At 43.8% G+C, this 15,749-nt stretch overlaps 1 protein-coding gene across 1 annotated transcript in view; it reads right to left on the bottom strand.

Moving 5' to 3' along the window:
• Positions 1–15,268, bottom strand: part of mob2a (MOB kinase activator 2a) — a 74,294-nt gene extending 59,026 nt beyond the window's left edge. Inside the window, exon 1 of the mRNA XM_051952812.1 lies at positions 14,716–15,268. Within this exon, the coding sequence (XP_051808772.1) occupies positions 14,716–14,732 (17 nt within the window). The 5' untranslated portion in view covers positions 14,733–15,268. The remainder of the gene's footprint in view (positions 1–14,715) is intronic.
• Positions 15,269–15,749: the final 481 nt, after the last annotated feature.

Raw genomic sequence — 15,749 nt, 5'->3', positions numbered from 1 at the left:
TGCTATGCTGGCCTGTCAGCCATTAAGCCTGCTCTATCACTGTCTCCCTCTAATCTTACGAACTGCCTCTCCGCTGTTTAATTTCCCGCCCCAACCTCATCCACATGTGCTGTATGAGTGTCAACACACATACATGTACGCACAAAAACATGTGAAGCAAGAAGGCAGAACCACTGACAAAAAGGATATTCTTTTTCCTCTCCTATCGCTTCCCATAGTTTGCTGAAATTTGGTGTCATCAGTGATGCTGGTCTCTTAAGCTTAACCTGCTAACCTCAAGAAAACACACATATACACTAATACGCTACAGTGATAAGTATCATCTGCAACCTTTTCATGCAGTGTTTTCTTTGACAGGCCAGACTGTAAGATAAAGACACTTTGTTCCATCTAGATAAGTCTTTTATTTTGTTTCCTGGTACTTGCACTATTGGGCAAGATCACTCAGCGATGTTTACTGATAATGGTAGACAAAGAGAAAATATATGTGACTACCAGCTTTAAATTTAGCTTGTTTAAGGCATCCGTTAATTAACGATAAGGACAGTAAAGATGCTGGTTGTGTAACACTCTTGTGTGTTTATGAGAATTGCCACTACAACACAACAAAATCCAGCTTTAATATGGTTAAAATTTGTTAAATGTCCACAAAACCCCAAATGCCAACAAGCTCTCCTCTGTTTACCATGAGATCAAGTATTCTGTTTTCTTATTTTTTTGCAGTTCTGTCACTTTTTTACCCATTAAAGGCCCATATCTTAAAAGCTACATTTGTTACTTGTTCACCTTTAACTGTAGCTGCCTCCTAACTTAGCAAAACTAAGTTGGCATCACCTTATCCAGTGTGAAAGTAGCTAATTTCCCGATGTGTGAAAATAATAATAATTTTATTTATATAGCACCCTTAAGAAGTGCTTTGAGAGTTAAAACATGAAAACACAGAGACAATCGAACAAGATATAGGAGACAAGTCAGAGCAGTCAATTAAAACTAAATGGCAATAATGACAATAAATAAAATGAATAACTAGCTAGATTGACACGCAACTCAAACAAGGGAACTAGGCAGTTTGAAAATTAAAGAATAAGATTGAGGGTTAAAATTAAAAGTGAAAAAAAGATAATTACATAAGTTAAAGACATGACGTCACACTAAAGAACCAGGCCGCTAAAAGTAAAATAAAACAAGAGAGAACATCTAAAATAAACAGGACATGACACAACACTAAAACTAAATGCTAAAAGTAAACCTCACATAAATGCTAGTCTATAAAAGTGGGTTTTCAGAAGTGATTTAAAAGAAGTTAACGACTCTGCAAGCCTTATGTCCTCAGGCAGGTCGTTCCAAAGTCGAGGTCCTGATGGAGAACGCTCAGTCACCTTTAGATTTAAGCCTCGACTTTGGAACGACCAGAAGGATCCACCTGGAGATCTAAGGCTGTAAGCAGGCTCATATGGGTTCTTCTTCTGCTTAGAAAACATGTCTGTCAGTTAAACAATTTTACTTTAGGAGGAAACTTTTTACTTTAGGAACTTTGGAGGGTTGACAGCAAGTGTGCTACTGATAGCATTAGCCTAGCATCATTAGCATGTGGTAGACAAAATAAGCTCTAACTGCACTAGCATCACTTAAGGATATATTTATTGGTACAAGAACAATACTAGTTTACTTCATATCACTGCAACAAAGCGAATCATTCAGGCATTTTCAGTGTAACATGAAATCTGACATGCTTGTGTAAAATTGAGGTGTTTTTTAACAGCTACCTGAATTTCGAAAGCTCCACTCACCAGAGCTTCTCCACTCCATAAATGTATCATACAAGCTTTCAGTGTTGACTGGCTACTACTTGTGATGTGTACAGGTCATTTCTTACCACATTTAATTTATTTTAGCAGGAATCAGTTGATAAAAATAACGACGATTGGAATATTAGTCCCAATAATCAGTTGGCCTCCAGTCCAGGCTTTTATGTAGCACATCAGGCAGTGGCACACTTCACCCCAATAAGCAGGAATGCCTAAATGTCAGAGCATTCAGAGTCAGCACAAAACACACACATAATCACATCAGCAACAAATCAACGATTGAATTCATTGGCAGGTAATTTGGTGAAGGATTTTTGCCCACAGTGCTGATAATTCGCTGCACCCCTCGTGTTGACATCCTTGGAATTTATCCTTCCCCTCCTCATTTGTTCAATGTGGCACTTCCAGGACACACAATCACATGAAAGAGCCACAATGTGAGACGGACAAATTAATACAATAAGAGACGCACAGTTCCGAGTTAACATTAAGTGAGTTTAAAGAAATGAGCACAACTTAATATGAGCTCTATTTCTGTTCTCGGTAAAGTGAAATAAACTCTTCGCAGATTAAGACTGTGCACACCAACCGGTTAAGAAGGGTAAAAGAGGCGCTCAGGATGCATGACATCACCTTCCACCTCCTGTCCAATGCTGCCAAACAGGAAGCTCACTATTGTAAAAAGGTCAAGAGCAGCTCTCTCCCTGCTTTCTCCAGGCAGCCCAGCTTCATGTGTGCATCTATCATGTTCAGTATGAGGACTCATCTGCACTTGACTACGTTCCTCTTTCTTTTTCCTGGCCTTTATTCTCCCACATGCTACTCCTGTAATCCCATTTAGAGTGGGTATCCGTGGCACGGGGATGATCCATATACATGTGCACAAACATCAACATGCTCGTACAAAAAAAACACATATTTCCACACACCTACAAGCGCCAGAGGGGAAGGGATGGATCGTTGATTAAAGGGGGATAAAGAAAATCGGGGGATGCTGAGGAGAGAGGAACGTTTGAGAGGAAAAATGAGGCAGGGGAGGAGTATAGCCTGGACTCCTGAGATGAACTTGGCTCCCCGAGGCGTGTGTGCTTTCAGAGTGTATGTGTGCTTTCACAGTGTATGTGTGCGTGTACTCGCCTCGCCTCGCCTGATGCAACATAGAGCTCTCTAATCCAATTATAGTTCAGACCGGCCTAGCCTCAGCCACCAAGGACAAACCCAGCTAGCTTACACCAACACCAGGAGCCCACCGGCTCTGCACAGATTTAGCAGCTCACCAATCAGCTGAAATGTCGCCTGAGGGTGCCGACCACATTATAGCGAAAAATAAATAAGATCATCCAGAATTAAAGGCCTCTTCTTCCAAGACAAATTAGGTCTCACTGGTTGAATGTTGGAGTGGTTGAATGTTTGACGTTGAGGCAAATATAAACAAACAATCACATCTTCTATAAGCGACTTTCTACAGCTCACTCGGGAGAAATCTAAAAACGGGTAGTTTATGCAGCAGCATCCATATAAGTGGAGTCAAAATCAAAACAGTCATCGTGGCAGTTTGTTTGACGTCATGCCTTAAGCTCACAAATATTGTCAAATACATATTTCTAAAGCACAATAAATGAACACAATAAATATGATCGAGACGCGATAAAACGCTCTCTGGTGGAGCAGCATAATACACCCGAGTCATCAAATCACAAGTTTGGACACGAGGCGAAGGTGATTTTTCAGTTTTTAGTAACTCCAAAGCCACATGTAAAGTGTCCGTATAGTGACTCCAAACAAAAAAAAAACTCTCATTTTAATTAAAAAAAAAAAAGAAATTGCAGCCCTGCATTTAGCAAGATAAATGCAAAAAGGTGGCAATACAAATTGTTTAAAGAATGTTTCGAGAAAGTCTAACACTGAACATCCATCTGGGCCCCTACAGACACTCCAATCTCAGTTTTAAGGTTAGAAGCAGTCAAGGCTGGATCCAGAGACAGTAGCTTTGCAGTGCAGTTTTATCTCTCAGACCCTCTGCTGGATCTCTCTCCATTTCTGACCTGCACACAGCAGCTCCAAACTGCATTTCTCTCTCCGTCACTGGCGGCTCGGGCCCCTGCTGTTAAATCTCCCTCTCTGTCCTCTATTGCAGACCTCTGCTGTTTCTAATCTAGCTCTATGACCCACGTCGCCGCTTCCCATTTATCTCAATATCTCACCTATCGCCTCTGCACTATCGTTTCCCTTCTTCCCTCGCACTCTCTATACTGCTCTCCTTCTTATCAGCTGCCCTCACTTCCTCTGTCCTCTGTCCCCTTTTATCGATTTGCACTGCTCTCCTACTCCGTCTCCCCATTTTACATTTCAAATCCTGAATTTTCCCCTACTTCGCCAAGTCAAAAAAGTTACATCATTTGTCCTTTTGGTGTCCTAACTACTTCTACACAGATAGAATTTGGTGAAAAGTACAGTAGATAACTAGCCTAGTCACGCTAGACCCATGTTCTGAAGGCACAAGGGTCTAGGCACGCTCAACAGGGGGGGAGGCGGGCTAAAAGGTTGTCTATCAAATCACTCTGCAGCAATTGGGTAGGTATACAACCAATCAGCGCAACGAATAGGCTCCTAGAGCGCCAGAAATCAGAGGATGCGGTAGTTCGGTGAAGCCTTATTTATACAGTCAATGGGTGAAGCTCAAGTATATTACAGACATTTTAACAGAAAGATTATTCAGAGTCGGTGCTAATGGAGCTCAACGACTGTTGTCGTTTTTGTTGTTGACCCTGGCAGAGAATTAAATTCATTGCCGTGTGTTGTCTAGTGCGGCTAGGCTAGTTGTTTCCGGTTGTTTCTGTCAGAATCGTCGTTCTGACTCTACACTTCATGGTGATTCGTCGGCCAGTTTTAGGAGAATCCAGCCTCGAGCCTTATGGAGGGTAACTAGACCCACCCTGGCAGAGAATTAAATTTGTTGCCGTGGGTTGTCTAGTGCGACTAGGCTAGTAGATAACACTACCGATCAGAACTTCTTGTTGGATTTTACAATAACATGCAAATTTGGGTAACAAGAAAATCACAGTTTTTCAAATAAAAAGGGCTCAGGCTTGGGGATATAAGATAGAAAAACAGGGTTACCAACTAGACAATGCAATTAGGTCGCTTTTATGATTGAGCTGATTTTAATTAAGCAGCTGAACACGTATCAGCAGCTCAATTTCTTCTTATCAGCTCAAAACTACGAGGCTGATCAATAGGGGAGACGCCCCGTTGAGACTCTGCAGGGTAATGAGGCTTGTTTACTGACACAGAAAATGTGTGTGCCTGATAAAACTGTGCCACTTCATCTAGCATCGTCCAGAGATTCACATCAAAACATTCAGAGGATGATATCTTACGATAAAATGCAATGACAGAAATGTCATGCTCGTCTGATTTCTTGGGAAATGCAACTAAAACACGTAAACAGAAAGGAAAAATACGCCCCTATGTCAAGAGGAAAGGTGTCATTAATTGTACTCTGTAGCCAGAAATGAATCAGGAAGACTTCAATCATGCAGCTAACTGCTCTGCAGGGCGTCCCGTGTGGGTGGATGGCAACAACGAGCCTAAATCCTGCTGCAGGGGGTTTACCTTATTTTAGCTGATCTTAAGACAGCTCTAGCCGGCAGCACTCTGTGACTATGATACTCTCTGACAGAACAGTAGCTGCTCCGAGGCCAGGCCTGCTAGTGGGAGAGCTGGCGAAGTCCAGGATGTGTGTGGTAGCGCTGGCCCGAAATGAAATAACATGCTTTGGGAGAAAATGTTCCGTTTTGACCAACAACAAGAGATAGCAGGGGGAAGGAGCGAGAGAGCAGCTGATTAGTCACGACTGTTCCTGCCCTCTGTCAGTCTCCTCTGTTCTCTTTCTCCCTCTCCATCCGTTGACAGTGCCAGTTGTGTGCGCTGGGCAGGGCTGCCCAGAGCGTTATGAAAGAGTAAACACAGCCGCAGCATGGTGCCACTCTCCTGCCAAGTGAAATAGAGGCAACGCACACACAGACAGACACCCCAGGAGCTGAACACAACAGCGTCACCCGACTGAGCAGAGCGCCTTTAAAGCGAAAGCAGGAGCAAAAATTTATCTATAAAATCTGTCTCAGCAGCTCCTGAGTCGTTCCCGCACCATATGTATCAGTAGCTGATGGTTAAATGTCAGCAATCAGTGCAGTTGACGGTGTGAAGCGCAGCCATTCGAGCTTTTGAACAGGTCAGGACCCATCTGAGTGGGTGGAGAATCTTCACAAGCGCAGCCAGCTCCAGGTATTGAGTCGGGTTTCATTTCCCGCCTCTTGATCCACCGTAGTATTCAGTTGCACAGTACTCACACAGCACATACTGTCCTGAGGCTTTTGAAACCTCATCTTCACTCGGACATATTGGCAAAAAGGGCAAAAAAAAAAAAAAAGCCCCACCTAGCAAGAGTTTCCATCTCAAGTGCTCGCGAAAGTGCTTAATAGAGCCGCGCGTGCATTTGGATTCCTCACTTATCCACTTATGCATATTCAGTGAAAGGCAAACTGCCGAGTCATTCTGGTATCGCGTTCATTTCTGGGCCTCTCCCTGTCCCTGCCTCTCAGACAGGGAAGGGAAGATAGGGAAGTGGAGTGGCGTATTAAGAGACAACCCAGAGAATGCAGCAGTATTTCTTCAGGAGTGTGAATGTGTGTGTTCTTGTATTCAGGCGATTTGCCTCCTCGAAAGGCGTTCAATAGAGCCTTTATATCTCCCTCAATGATGCACACTGAGGTCCTAAAAACACTATGATACAGTATTGTGTCTTCCAGACTGGGAAAAGCTCACTTTAGATTTACTCCAGCCTTTTCTTTAAGCACTAGAGAGCAATGCAATGTGATGACACAATATTGTAACCAGCTAACCTCAGATTTGTTGTTCTATGCCATCAGAGGGGAATCAGACAGACAACACCTCTCTCTGTGCTGACGGGAAACACTTGTGCAGCGACTGCTAGTTGTGGCTGCTACTAGATCAACCACTTTCTCTAGGTTCCTGTGAAACCTGAAGTCATCGACACCTCTGAACTACGACAGCTGGGCTTTTATGGTGCTGCTTTGCTTTTCGCTCCGTTGTGCTGCCATGGAAGAAGAGGAATCTGCTACTGTTGACCCAAAATAAGGACGCAGCCTTGATGAGTAGTCAACACCGCCAAAAGTCAAGGAAGCGGGTTAATGTCAGAGAGGGAGCAGGAGGACTTGTTTGTTTCGGCTCTGCCCTTTCAGCTCCGCTTTGCTCACCAAAGACACGTGAGGCAAAAACAGCACGATAGAGCCTGTGTGAGGTTACTCAGCATATAGGCTTTCCAGCTACATGCTCAGATCTGCATGCAGCTAACACCCTGCTAGCTTTGGTTGTTAAGCATATCTCACAGCGAGCCGAGGCTGCCCCCGGCCTGTTCAACGCTGCCTCGCTCTCTGCGGCTGAACAGTCCAGCTCAGGCAGCAGCCAAGCACGCAAACGTCTCTACACATCAGCGTCCCGAGAGGGGGGGAGAGAATTAAAAGGAGAGAGAGAGACAGATAGAGAGAGAGAGACAAACTGAGCCAGTGAGTGAAAGACAGAGTGTGTCGAAGGGTTGAAAGTGACTAAAATGTCCTTTCTGGGGAATAAACAAACCTCAGCACAGAGGCACATGATGTCAGAATAGCCTGATGAAATGCCCGATGCTGAGCCCGAGGACACGACCCAGCTGCAAAAAAACAGGGTAAAGTGGACCTGAACTGGAAGCTGAGACACAGTGATCACTAAATATTATTAATTGTACAGTTTATTGCATAAAATACAATTGGAAATTTTGAATTGTTCTTTTGGATTCTGTGTGAAGAAGCAGCTAAACCATCCCGTATGATGCCCTAGTTCTCGATGGTGTTGCACTCACAAAATTGCTCCGTATTAAAGGGATGTTCCAAACATTTTCTCTCCTTGCAGGTAAACACAGGTGGAAAAAAATACCCTCATTTTGATATATGCAGTTCAACTGAATTATAATGGAGTCAACATCCATCTAAAGTTTTAAGAATCACTGAGATACTTCACTAAAATAAGAGCATATGCATTCATAGTAGAAAAAAATGACTATAGCAATGATTACTATCATTACTTATTATTGTGAGAGCTGTAAAATGGCAAAAAAACAAAAAAAACATACAAATTGCGGAAAGCATCCTTTATAGTTTCCTAAAATCTAAGGTCACATTGCCAAAAGATGTTTAATTTATTATCACAGAAGCAACCATTCTTCATTCCTGAGCAGCTAAATCTGGGATTGTTTAGCGTATTTGCATTAAAAATCAGCTGTCAATCATTAATCAATTAGTTTTCTGTTGATTGTTAAATGAATAGATTAATTGTTTCATCTTTAAATCAAAATCAGTTTTCAGAAACAAGACAGAAAAGCTCAGGCCTCCACAACTACCTCAATTCCAGGGCAGGTAAGTCCTTTACCGGGTGAATGACTTGAAACAGTTTATGAATAATTAAAGCAACTAAAGCCATCAGTCAGAGGATGTCAATTCTGCCAAACAACTGCTGTGAACCTTGGTACCATTTTGTTCAGCGTCTGATGCTGCGTTGAGCCAAAGTGTGTCAAGGTACAAGGCTACAAACAGCACTGTTATTAAAGATTTGGCTACGTTTGTTGGTCTTAAAAACCTTGGCCTCGGCTGCATAGCTGTAAAGCAACTTAAGTGCCAGACATAATAAATTGATTCTTAATAGAGCTGAAGAAGAAGGCCAACAGGAGTAAAAAGACAGCAAACAGCTCGTTGCCAGACGGACGCTGTGACCTTCTGGTAAGCTGACAGCCCTCAGGTCAGACCTCATAACCAAAGAGAGCACCAGAGAAACACTGCGGGTGATTGTAAAGCAGGAAATAGACAGCAGAGTCTGACGCCAGACGAGTCTAAAGCGAGAAACACAGCGACAGCGCCGGTTGGTTTCTATTCTCGAGCAGGTGACTGCTTTAAGATGATGTCTGCTCATCTGTCACAGCCTATTATCAGAACGGCATCTGCGGTGCGAGCAGCAGAAACAGCCACCTGGGCTGAGACTGCGTGCTCTCGTGTGTGTGTGTGTTTTCCATATGACTGGTGGAGATGGAAATAAGGTACTGGGGTTGAATGAGGACAGGGTTGCATCTGTATCCACATATGCACACAGACCAAGTCATAAAGATACAAGGGACACTATTCAAACACACAGAGTTTCAGGACTGAATGTAAAAATCAGTTGATATGCAAACAAGGCAATAGGAGATTGAAAGGAGACTGAAAGGCATTTTTGCATTAATATTAAGCATGGGCTGCACAGTAGAGTAGTGGTTAGCACTTTTGCCTTGCAGCAAGAATATCCCCGGTTCAAATCCCGGCCTGAGCCCGGGATCTCTCTGCATGGAGTTTGCATGTTCTCCCTGTGCATGTGTGGGTTTTCTCCGGGCACCCCGGCTTCCTCCCACAGTTCAAAAATGTGCTGAGGTGAATTGATTACTCTAAATTGCCCGTAGGTGTGAATGTGAGTGTGACTGTCTGTCTGTATATGTGGCCCTGTGACAGACTGGTGACCTGTCCAGGGTGTCCCCTGCCTTCACCCGAGTCAGCTGGGATAGACTCCAGCACCCCCCGCGACCCTAGTGGGGATAAAGCGGTGTATAGAGAATGGATGGGTGGATGTTTTTAAGCATACACCATTTTAAAGTCTTTATCTTTGGATTAAGGTTCCAAGAAATTCACCTACAGTGCAAAGTGTTAAAATACACAATGCTGGATAATGTATGATACTATAGGATATGATCACTGCTCATGATTTAGGTCAATATACAATTGAGGGACTTTTGAAGCCCATGGGATATATCTTGGACACATTTTTATAGAAAAATTATTCTAATATTCTGATGTGGCTTCATCAAAATTGCTGAAATCAAGCAGCAGTTTCTATTAGGGATGGGAATTGCGACTAATTTCCCCACTGACTAGTCGCAAATTTTATTTGCGACTAGTCTATAAAGCCAGAAAACTTGCAACTTAATACACATGTTTTGCGAGTCAGCACCGTGTATTCAGGCTCGATATACTGCATTAACTTTTCAAAGCCTTTGCCTTCAACAAAAGACAGCGGCAGCATATCGCGGGCAGTCATTTCACAAATCAGTTGTGTAATGTTTGCTGTGCGGTGAGCATCACAGCGTCTGGTTGGAACAAAAGCTCTGGTAGAGTGGTTATAAGCGAGTTTCTGCTTACATAGCTGACAGGCGACCCTGTTGTCATCTGCTACGTCAAAATACTGCCAAACGGTGCTGATTTTCTTACGCGGGAGCATCGCCATCTTCCCACTTTACCTTTCCAAAGTTTCTTCCCCAAACTGTGTGGCCCCGCCCCCTGCTACGTGTGCATGTGAGGGGAGGAGGAGCAATTCTCTCCCTGGCTACTCAGTCTGTTTACAAAGAAGCCGAGGCAGAGGTGCGAAGAACAAGGTGCATGATGCTTAATGCAGCGTTTAACCGACTAGTAAAATACTAAACGTTTAATAAATGAGTAGACGGTTAAACGACTGGTCCTGCACATCCCTAGTTTCTATTAAGTTTCATCTCGAGCTTCAGCCATCTTCAGAGCTCAGTCAGTAGATGCAGCACTCCATCTGGTAGCTACAAAAATTCTATGCAGTCATATGCTTTTGGTGTTTCTGTTTTTCCAAGGAAGCAGCTATTAATGACCTGATGTTTAAACAGGAAAGTTATGTGCGTGAATATACAATACGTTAGCGATGGCGAATCAATAACAGAAAAAATTAGTGGTGTTATCACAGGAAACCAAACTCCAGGAGCTGCATCCATCCACTGTACTACTCTTAATATTATCAAACACTACAACAGAAATTTATCTCAAACTCAGAGACAGTCTTCATGATCTACATCCACCTTCTTCCAACCTCTTCAGAGTTGTGCCATCTTCGCATTTACACAACAATTGTCTACTTGCTGGAGTAATGAGAAGTTTAACACAAAAAACTTCACAGGTGACACAACGGTTGAGAAAACGCACAAATACCGACAACGTGAGAACAGACACCAGAAGACACTTGTTTGTTGTATGTGAGATACAGCGGTGAGACAAATCATTACAAATAGACAATCAGAGGAAGTTTAGTCTATAAAGGGATCATATGAATTCCCCTTCTCTATCTGCTATCACCTGACACTGTCTTCACTCATTTTTATACATTTTTTAACAATTATAGCAGACCGGCAAGACAGGTTGCATCCAAACTGCAGCAGAGGACAGTTCAAGGACACATTTTTCATAAATCCATCTGAATGAAGTCATACTCAATGTCATATGGATTTTTTTTTCTCCATACTTCCACTTCTAAAATATAGCTAATGTTCAAGCCTTATTTTGAGGAAATAACTTCTGTTTAAAGATATCACAGGAATGTATTGTAATAAACTCTTAAAATCAATGAAGCATATGTTTTGGTGGCCGTAGTTCGTGGGGCTGTTGAATTTGTAGAACATTATGTGGTTTTATTTTGTAACCAAACCCAAACACATCTGAGAGTTTGGGCTAAAAAACTAAAATATCGAGGTATAATGCAGTACAACAGAGGTTTTTTATTTTGCTGAACCAATTATCTTTGTAAACAAGAGAACCCGACATAAAACAATCAAAGTCATGCCTAAGAGGATACACAAAGCAGGTGCGATATTACTGGAATCTTTAATGTTATTACTTGCTTTACTGCAGCAGTGCAGAACGATGCTATGCTGCCTTTATACCATTAAGACACAGGTGATGCAGTGCCAGCTAAGTGTACATTAAATCTGACTCTCGGTCGGGTCGGGCAGCCTAAAGCAGGGCTCCACTGAGCTGCCGTCGTTTCCATTCTCTCGCTCTTCGTTCAGCATTACCAAGCCATCACTCAAAAGCAAGGGGATTAAACATCTGTCAAAGCCTGCCCATTTCACCCAGCAGGAAAAGACACATTTAGGCGTCGTGCATCTCCCCGGTGATTTAACGTCCTGTCTGACTCTGAATCCGGACAGATGAGGTCATTCAGCTCTGAAATAATACTCTCTGTCCAAAATAACACTGACTGCACGCCAACAGACTGGATCTTCTACTTCACAGGCGCATTTAGGCTCACGTTTTCAGCAGGTATCTGCACACACCAGTACCAAGAAGTGTTATTTGTAGCTTCCTGCTGAAACCACAGAAGAAAAGAAAAAACATCTTTTCTGGTGAAAGTGTCACCCATCTTAGAACACCATTAGTAGGCTATCATGGGCTTGTCATCTGTTCCAGAGCTCCACTTGAATCCCTGTGGAGCTTCACCCTTCCTATAAAGAACACCACCCATTCCCTTCACCTGCTAATTTCCTCCATTCTTCTCCCTAATCAACCATTCCATCAGAAGCATTCATATCCTCTTCCTACATCCTTTCCCGTCTTTGGCTCAAAAAAAAAAAAAAGTCCCATTCCTCTGTCCTTTTAGGTCACTGAGCCTTTCCCTCATTTGTCTCTTCTCATTCCCTTGTCATGCTTTCTCTTCATCTGCACATTTCCCTCCAAATCAGCCACCACATCTCCCTTTCCTCCATCGTCGTGGAGCTCACTCTCTCCTCACTTCCTGCGTCCATTGGTCTTGGCTGTGGCGTTCTACACCGTGGGTCGGTATTCAGAGTGATTACACGCTTGGTTAACTCATTCATGGGCTACACTGTCGGTGACGCACTCCTGCTCGCTTCCAAAGCATTCAGCTCACACACACACACCTCACCCACATGCATACAATATACACACAGAGCGCTCCTTTAACATGCAGGTAAACACGAACTCTCAAAACGCAAGAAAGACGGTTTAACAGAGAGCTCTGACAGCAGCGACATGCTCTAGACATCCTGTTTCACTCGTCAGAAATAGGCATGACTCCTCCTTCTTTGACAGCTTTTAGGAAATGACACCAACTTATTTAAAGGGCGTCACTCCACGAGAAAGACTCGACAGCTTTGGAAAGATGGAGAATTTAATAACACTTGTGATAAGCTTGACGAACAAGCAGGAAGAGGCTTTCACTCGTACAAAGTTTTTCTCTTTCCTCATCTCCTCCAACACCAAGCCACAACTGGGTGTTGCTCTTGAATTCCAAACAGATCACTGAGTAAACCAGTTCAGGTCCGACAGCACCAACTGTTGCGACAAAAATAATTATTTTCTGTAGGGTAAAATGGAAGAGGAGGCTTAAAATCTATAAATCACATTTACAACTGAGAGTGGAAGGACTAGTTAGCAAAACCAGGGGGAAAAAAACTAAATAAAAATGTGAAAATGAACATGTACAATCCTGTGTTTGCACCAGGAAGGACATGCACAGAAAAATAACACACTATTCAGCTTGATATAACTGTGCCATTTACGAAGATTGGGTGATATTTTAGACAAAAAGGTGCTTTCTAACCGTGATAGAACATGGGTGTGGGATAGATATATGTTCAAGCAGACCTACAAACTTCCAGTTAATCAGATATGACTGGGAGCAGCACAACTAAGTGACAATAAGGTGGTGCTCTCTGAATAAAACCTTCCTCAAATTTCACAGAAGCTGGCAAATTACTCTAAAGCTAATTGACAGACAGCCAGACCAGTTGGACAAAAAAAACACAAAAGTTCCTTGGCACAGGTAACAGCCACACAATACTGGTATTCATGTTTGGAAAATCGACAGACAGACGGAACTGTTATCTATCTGCCAGACTGTTGAAATGGGAAGAAACACCCTCAACAACAGGCCTCCACCCTTTTCTGAGCACTGATCTGCGTTTAAAGTGCTGCAGCCAGCCGACCTGATAACCAGTCAGCAAAAAAAAAAAAAAAAACAACCTCACAGCAATTTAGGCACTTTAGTGTTCAGTGAGATCAAGTCCAAACCAAATTGTGACTGTGATAAGACTTGAATATTGCACAGAAGTTGTAAACACACACTAGACAGTATCCTCATGACATTCCTCTTTTGTTTATAGGTAAACAGGACTTGGGGTTTTGACCAGGCTACTTTAATATTTGCATGTCAAATAAATAAGGACATCTACAATGGTGGACTGGACTGCTGTCCTGGATTAATCCTGAACACAATGATCATGGCTTTGGACTTGGACTGTGGAGCAGGTGTCACACTGAGACAGATGTCAAACCCATGACTTGGACAGCCCCAAGCTAAAAATAAAGCAGCACCAAGTTCTGTCAGGTGGCACAAAATACGCAAACCACCTTTAAAAGAAACACCTTTGCTTGAGCTAATGCCGTCCAGCTATGTTTGTTTGCCCTGTTCACAAGTGTGGGAGTTGGATATTTTACCATCAGTGCCACCAGGAGCTGTGTTGGTTAGCATGACTGCTAACTCCCGTCAAAGCGGCCAGCGCACCTTGCACGAGAAATAAACTGTAACCGGTCATAGCCGCGTTAGCACGGCTGACGCGCTGCTAACTTTAACCCATTGCCGCGTTAATCATTACCACAAACCACCCGAGTTATTATCACGACCTCGTCTGAGCGCTGCCATCGTTGCCTGGATGTCCGCAGGCCGATAAAACAGCGCCTGGCCCTGGTTATCGTGAGGCTGGTTGAGACGGTTCGCCAGCTTCGCTACCAAAGCTAGCAGCCTCGAAGCTAAGCTAGCCGACATGCTACCTGCTCCCAGCCACATTTAACGGCGTCGGGGTGGAAATGTGACAGCATTCACCGCGACAGTGCACCTGTCTAATGCCGAACCCTGCGGTGTCAGCTACCGAGAAGTGAAATTTGCAGCCAGCATCAGAAAGACTGCGCAGTTGACCTGTCATAGGAGCTAGCTGGGCAGGTTAGCCGTCTGTACTCACCCCATGAACCAATCCATGGTGCTGTTTGGAGCTAGCTGAAGCTAACGTTAGCTGGCAGGGGATAAATCCACCAGGAGCTGGAGGCAACCCCCGAGTTTATCCTGCCACCACCCTCGCTGCCCTGGCTGCCGCTCTGGAACCCGAGTCCTGTCGCTTTCCCCTGGGGCCCGTCTCTCTCCCAGCTGCTGGATCCCGGCCGGTCAGACGCGGACGCCGCTTAAACTTGGAGCGATTGTCCTTGTTTTGATCCCCAGCTAGCTCGGATCATGAAGCGGCAGTCAGATCAGTGTGGTTAGCTGGAGTGCAGCATCCGAGTGACTATGAGCAACGGAGGCGAGCAGGAGGGGAGCGGCGCGGCGGTGTGCAGGGGGTCCGCCTTGGAGTCGCGGTGTCCGGTGTGCAAGGGCGCCGAGCGGGGCTGTGGATGCAGAGATGTGCGCTGGTCAACCCGGTAACCTCTGTCATGAAGCCTGCCGCGCTAGCTGCCAGTCTGAACCTCCACTGGAGCTGCTGCTTTCTGAGCGAAGTCTAAATCGGAGTCCGGAAGTAAACACAGACCCGACCCACTCTGTCTGTCCTGTGCGTAAAATGCGTGTGAGCACAGATGCAATGGGATATGTAGTCGGTACGTTAGGGGGGGAAAGGTAAAAAATCGGTTCTGTCATAATTAAATGAGAACATCACTACACCTGCTGTTGACAGCTTATTAAGACATTTATAATGTTATTATTCCAGGTCATTGGTTCCCAACTCAAGGATCAGGATAAATATGGACTAATTACATGGATAAAAAAACACATCTTTCCCAAATTTTCTCTAATTTTTCTTGTGAAAGCCCAGATTACCCAGAGGGACATCATAGGTGACTCAGTTTATGCCATTAGGTTTTTATTTCTGCAAAACTGTTTGGATATTTACTCCACTAAATTGCAATATTAACAAATTCAGGTCCTGCATCATCAGCTACAGTTGTGCTGTGCTCCTTTCTTACAGACTAGAAGGCTTATGTGATGAAATGTAGTACTAAGAGCTTT

Source organism: Acanthochromis polyacanthus, chromosome 8 (genome assembly GCF_021347895.1).
Source record: "Acanthochromis polyacanthus isolate Apoly-LR-REF ecotype Palm Island chromosome 8, KAUST_Apoly_ChrSc, whole genome shotgun sequence".
NCBI classification, from domain to species: domain Eukaryota; kingdom Metazoa; phylum Chordata; class Actinopteri; family Pomacentridae; genus Acanthochromis; species Acanthochromis polyacanthus.
The sequence above is the reverse complement of the archived record's forward strand: the minus strand, read 5'-3'. Positions and strand labels throughout refer to the sequence as shown.